This window comes from Odontesthes bonariensis, chromosome 8 (assembly GCF_027942865.1).
Source record: "Odontesthes bonariensis isolate fOdoBon6 chromosome 8, fOdoBon6.hap1, whole genome shotgun sequence".
Lineage (NCBI taxonomy): Eukaryota > Metazoa > Chordata > Actinopteri > Atheriniformes > Atherinopsidae > Odontesthes > Odontesthes bonariensis.
The window spans coordinates 1,984,272-1,990,358 of NC_134513.1; the positions used below are offsets into that span (position 1 = coordinate 1,984,272).

At 41.3% G+C, this 6,087-nt stretch overlaps 1 protein-coding gene across 1 annotated transcript; it reads right to left on the reverse strand.

Moving 5' to 3' along the window:
- Window positions 1-261: 261 nt before the first annotated feature.
- On the reverse strand, window positions 262-5,226 carry iapp (islet amyloid polypeptide). Its single transcript, XM_075472449.1, has 3 exons — window positions 5,129-5,226; window positions 3,981-4,112; window positions 262-733 (listed from the first exon to the last, which is right to left on the reverse strand). Exons 1-3 carry the CDS (start codon window positions 5,206-5,208, stop codon window positions 559-561), a joined length of 387 nt encoding a protein of 128 aa, XP_075328564.1. The 5' UTR covers window positions 5,209-5,226; the 3' UTR covers window positions 262-558.
- Window positions 5,227-6,087: the final 861 nt, after the last annotated feature.

Consider the following 6,087-nt stretch of genomic DNA (forward strand, 5'->3'; position numbering starts at 1 on the left):
TCTCACTCACTGCTGCTATCAGCTGCTGGATCAGGGGTTCACTTAGTTTCTCACTCACTGCTGCTACCAGCTGCTGGATCAGGGGTTCACTTAGTTTCTCACTCACTGCTGCTACCAGCTGCTGGATCAGGGGTTCACTTAGTTTATGGTCTCCTGGTAGTTTTAAATGCAAAAGTATGGCTTAAAACACATATAAAGAGTTTAAAAAAAATTTTTTTTACGTTTTATTACAAAAACAACAGATAACATTTATTCCACATGGCTTCACACTTCTTTAGTTTTAATTACAGTTTTTCTTTTATTGTTCCTCGTTCAGTTTTTTACAGGACCATCATGCTATGGTGGAACAGCGTTAACAGAGCCACAAACACCCACAAAGTCAGTTAGAACACACGTAGATTTGGATGGTTTTAAATCAAAGGCACTGTTTCTTAAAGTTTTATAAAATAAGAAAGGGATAATGAGGATCAACGCCATCGTTAACGTAATTCTCACAGTTATGGTTACATAACAGAAGTGGTTACATCATGGGAGCACTGGGAGTGCTGCGGAGGTTCCTCAGAGAGGCAGGAAGCCGGGGGGCTGCAGTCGGTCCCTCTTGCCGTAGGTGGAGGACCCCACGTCGGTCGGTACGTACACGGTGCCGATGGTGTTGCTGGAACGGACCAGGAAGTCCGCTAACCTTTGGGTGACGCAGGTGGCTGTGTTGCACCTCCGCTTCTCTAAGTGATGGCTAAAAGAAAAGGAACAAAACTCTGAGACACACCCCCGAAAGAACGGCACAAAACTCTGAGACATACCCCCGAAAGAACGGCACAAACTCTGAGACATACCCCCGAAAGAACGGCACAAAACTCTGAGACATACCCCCGAAAGAACGGCACAAACTCTGAGACATGCCCCCGAAAGAACGGCACAAAACTCTGAGACACACCCCCGAAAGAACAGCACAAAACTCTGAGACATACCCCCGAAAGAACGGGACAAAAGAGACATAGCCCCCGAAAGAACGGCACAAAACTCTGAGACTTACCCCCGAAAGAACGGCACAAAACTCTGAGACATACTCCCGAAAGAACGGCACAAAACTCTGAGACATACCCCCGAAAGAACGGCACAAACTCTGAGACATACCCCCGAAAGAACGACACAAACTCTGAGACATACCCCCGAAAGAACGGAATAAAACTCTGAGACATACCCCCGAAAGAACGGCACAAAACTCTGAGACACACCCCCGAAAGAACGGCACAAACTCTGAGACATACTCCCGAAAGAACGGCACAAACTCTGAGACATACCCCCGAAAGAACGGGACAAAAGAGACATAGCCCCCGAAAGAACGGCACAAACTCTGAGACATACTCCCGAAAGAACGGCACAAAACTCTGAGACATACTCCCGAAAGAACGGGACAAAAGAGACATAGCCCCCGAAAGAACGGCACAAAACTCTGAGACATACCCCCGAAAGAACGGCACAAACTCTGAGACATACCCCCGAAAGAACGGCACAAAACTCTGAGACATACCCCCGAAAGAATGACATAAAACTCTGAGACATACCCCCGAAAGAACGGCACAAACTCTGAGACATACCCCCGAAAGAACGGCACAAACTCTGAGACATGCCCCCGAAAGAACGGCACAAAACTCTGAGACATACCCCCGAAAGAACGGCACAAAACTCTGAGACACACCCCCGAAAGAACGGCACAAAACTCTGAGACATACCCCCCGAAAGAACGACACAAACTCTGAGACATGCCCCCGAAAGAACGGCTCAAAACTCTGAGACATACCCCCGAAAGAACAGCATAAAACTCTGAGACACACCCCCGAAAGAACGGCATAAAACTCTGAGACGTACCCCCGAAAGAACGGCACAAACTCTGAGACGTACCCCCGAAAGAACGGCACAAACTCTGAGACGTACCCCCGAAATAATGGCACAAAACTCTGAGACGTACCTGCGAAAGAACGACATAAAACTCTGAGACATACCCCCGAAAGAACGGCACAAAACTCTGAGACATACCCCCGAAAGAACGGCACAAAACTCTGAGACATACCCCCGAAAGAACGGCACAAACTCTGAGACATGCCCCCGAAAGAACGGCACAAAACTCTGAGACACACCCCCAAAAGAACGGCACAAAACTCTGAGACATACCCCCGAAAGAACGGCACAAAACTCTGAGACATACCCTCGAAAGAACGGGACAAAAGAGACATAGCCCCCGAAAGAACGGCACAAAACTCTGAGACTTACCCCCGAAAGAACGGCACAAACTCTGAGACATACCCCCGAAAGAACGACACAAACTCTGAGACATACCCCCCGAAAGAACGGCACAAAACTCTGAGACATACCCCCCGAAAGAACGACACAAACTCTGAGACATACCCCCGAAAGAACGGAATAAAACTCTGAGACACACCCCCGAAAGAACGGAATAAAACTCTGAGACGTACCCCCGAAAGAACGGAATAAAACTCTGAGACGTACCCCCGAAAGAACGACACAAACTCTGAGACATACCCCCGAAAGAACGGAATAAAACTCTGAGACGTACCCCCGAAAGAACGGCACAAACTCTGAGACATACCCCCGAAAGAACGACACAAACTCTGAGACATACCCCCGAAAGAACGGAATAAAACTCTGAGACGTACCCCCGAAAGAACGGCACAAACTCTGAGACATACCCCCGAAAGAACGGAATAAAACTCTGAATCATACCCCCGAAAGAACGGCACAAACTCTGAGACATACCCCCGAAAGAACGGAATAAAACTCTGAATCATACACCCGAAAGAACGGAATAAAACTCTGAGACGTACCCCCGAAAGAACGGCACAAACTCTGAGACATACCCCCGAAAGAACGGAATAAAACTCTGAATCATACCCCCGAAAGAACGGCATAAAACTCTGAGACATACCCCCGAAAGAACGGAATAAAACTCTGAATCATACCCCCGAAAGAACGGAATAAAACTCTGAGACGTACCCCCGAAAGAACGACACAAACTCTGAGACATACCCCCGAAAGAACGGAATAAAACTCTGAGACATACCCCCGAAAGAACGGAATAAAACTCTGAGACGTACCCCCGAAAGAACGGCACTAAACTCTGCACTGAAAAAAATCTTACCAAGTATATTTGTCTCATTGAGTATCTCATTACACTTTATATAAGACACAATTGCCTAACAAGTACCATTTCAGCCAGATATAGGGACTTGTTTAAATACTGGAAAAAATGCCCCTCCAAAAATAAGTAAAAAGACGTTTTTGCTTGAAATAAGCAAAAAAATCTGCCAATGGAACTAGTGAAAATCGGCTTGTCAAGATTTCTTGAAATAAGATGTGATATTTAGGACTTTTGAGTTAAAAGTGATCTTGAAATAAGCTTAAAAACCTCTTCAAATGTAAAAAAAAAAGCTTGTTTCATGTGAAATATAACTCAAAACAATTTGTTTTCAAGACTTTTTCACTTAACAAGATATTCCAGATGTATCGTCTTCAAACAAGTCCCTATATCTGGCTGTAATAGAACTTGTTAGGCAGTTGTGTCTTATATTAAGTGTAATGAGATACTCACGGAGACAAATATACTTGGTAAGATTTAGATTTTTTCCAGTGAAGACAATACATCTTGAATATCTTGTTAAATGAAAAAATCTTGAAAACAAATTGTTTTGAGTCATATTTCGCATGAAACAAGCTTTTTTTTACATTTGAAGAGGTTTTTAAGCTAATTTCAAGATCACTTTTAACTCAAAGGTCCTAAATATCACATTTTATTTCAAGCAATCTTGACAAGCCGATTTTTTGCTCATTTCAAGTAAAAACGTCTTTTATTTGTTGCTTTTTTTAACTTATTTATGGAGGGGCATTATTTCCAGTGTGAGACCCCCCCCCCCTCCCGAAATGTCAGGATGCTTTTCACGCCACGGGGAGAACATTCCTATTACCTGTTCCTGGCTGTGAGCCCCCTCTGCGGCCGTGCGCCCATGAGCCCGAGGAAGGGGTTGGAGATGAGTTCAGGAAGGGACCAGCCTTCTGAGTCTGTTTCCTGCTCGGAGGACGAGCCGGGGCTGAAGTACCTGAATCACAGGGGGGGGCAAAGGGCCGAAGAGTTTCACACTGATGACACCCTCTTCAGAACGAGCACCGGTCCCAGGAGAAAGACGAGCAAGGGCCAATTACCCACCCCTCCCAAGGCTGCAAAGTGAAGCGCTTTTCTTCCACCGGCAGTTCATTTCAGCCTTTCTAAAGCATCATTTCTGAGAGATTAAACTGTTCTTAAACAGCTGGTCCAGTCCAGAGTCCAGACTAAACATGGAGAAGCAGCATTTAGCTGTTATGCTGCAAATAAGTGGAACAAACTGCCAGTGGAGATTAAACTTTCACCAAATGGAGACATTTTTAAATCCAGGTTAAAAACATTTCTGTTCTCATGTGTCTATGCATGAAATCTGCACGATATCTTTGAACTTATCTGGACTGTTGCTTGTTTTTAAATTCATTTAAATCATTTTATTTGTTTCTCTTTATATTCTTTTATGTATTTTTAATGCTTCTTCCACTCCCTGCTGCAATGCTTTTATTTTATGTGAAGCACTTTGAATGGTTTTGTACATAGTTTTGTAATAGAATAGAATATAAATAGAATAGAAAAATACTTTCCCCCAATGGGGGAAATTCAAAGTAGTCAAGTAGCTCAAAAAATTATTAATATTTACATTGAAAATAAAAATACTACTACTAACTAATAATAATAAATGACTAAATAAATAAATAAAACAAAATAATTTATAAAAAAAACTCAATCAATTTGAGAATAAATTAAATGTGCTATACAAATAAATTTGATTTGATTTTGATTTTGAACTACAATGTTAAGTCCACTCCCTGCTGCAATGCTTTTATTTTATGTAAAGCACTTTGAATTGTTTGTACATGAAATGTGCTACAGATACATTTGATTTGATTTAATTATTCTGCAGAACTCAGCTTAAACCTATTCATCAAACACCAAACAGTGAAGAAAAACAGCCATTTCAGAAGGAATCTGAGCAAAAAGAGACCGGCTTAACAGCGTTTTAAGGTTAGTGCTCACCTGTGGCTCGGGGCTGCGGTGATGCAGCGCAGCAGCAAAAACGCTGCCAAGAGAAGCATAGACACCCTCAGGTGGTACATAATGTCTGTGACGAGGATTCCCTGCTGAAACACAAGGGTTGCAGTGAAGTTTGAGGGAGAAAACGAGTGAAAGCAGCACGAAAAAGGCTAAAAACGTCAGATTTTTAACACAACAAAGCTGAGTTTCCTCTGCTGGAAAAGCTGCGACCATGAAGAGGCCCAAATGTGTGAAGAAAATAATGAAATACAAGTCCCCAAGTGCCTCATTTAAAGCTTTGTGGAATAGAATAGAAGAATAGAAAAAATACTTTATTCATCCCCCAATGGGGGAAATTCAAATTAGTCAAGTAGCTCAACATTTTTTTAAATATTTACAATGATCGTATTAACAACAATAAAACAACAATAATAATACCAATTCTAGTAAAAAAAATACTACTACTAACTAATAATAATAATGATAATAATAAAAAACAATAACATCTCTCCTAAAAAACAATAAAAAGAATAAAAAAACAATAACAATAACAACAAAAAATTAAAAATAAATAAATAAATACTGTAGATTTGTACATAGCGAATGTTTATGTTTATTCACTATTTTTATTTTATCTTATATTTATTTTATTCTATTCTATTTGCTTGTTTTTACTACTTTAATTGTTTTCATATCTTTTACTGTATGCTGCTGCAACAAAACAAATTCCCAAATTGGGATTAATAAAGTATTTATCTATCTATCTAAACAAATAAAAAGAAATAGATAGATGGATAGAGTTTAATATAAATCTAATGCTTATTTGCCTGTCGTCCAGCTGCCAAAACTGTGTTTGAATCAAACATAATCTGGCAGAACATTCCATTAAAACCCACACGAAATCCAAAGCTGTGCAAATATTACAGCAGAAACACAGCGGATAAGAAGCCATGTACTCACTG

Bases quoted from the DNA above. Each gene is read 5' to 3' on its own strand.
- iapp (XM_075472449.1), bottom strand. From the start codon at position 5,208: ATGTACCACCTGAGGGTGTCTATGCTTCTCTTGGCAGCGTTTTTGCTG. The intron at 4,113-5,128 runs GTGAGCACTAAC...CCTGTGATTCAG, and splicing joins ACCGCAGCCCCGAGCCACAG to GTACTTCAGCCCCGGCTCGT. The intron at 734-3,980 runs GTAATAGGAATG...CTTTTCTTTTAG, and splicing joins GGGCTCACAGCCAGGAACAG to CCATCACTTAGAGAAGCGGA.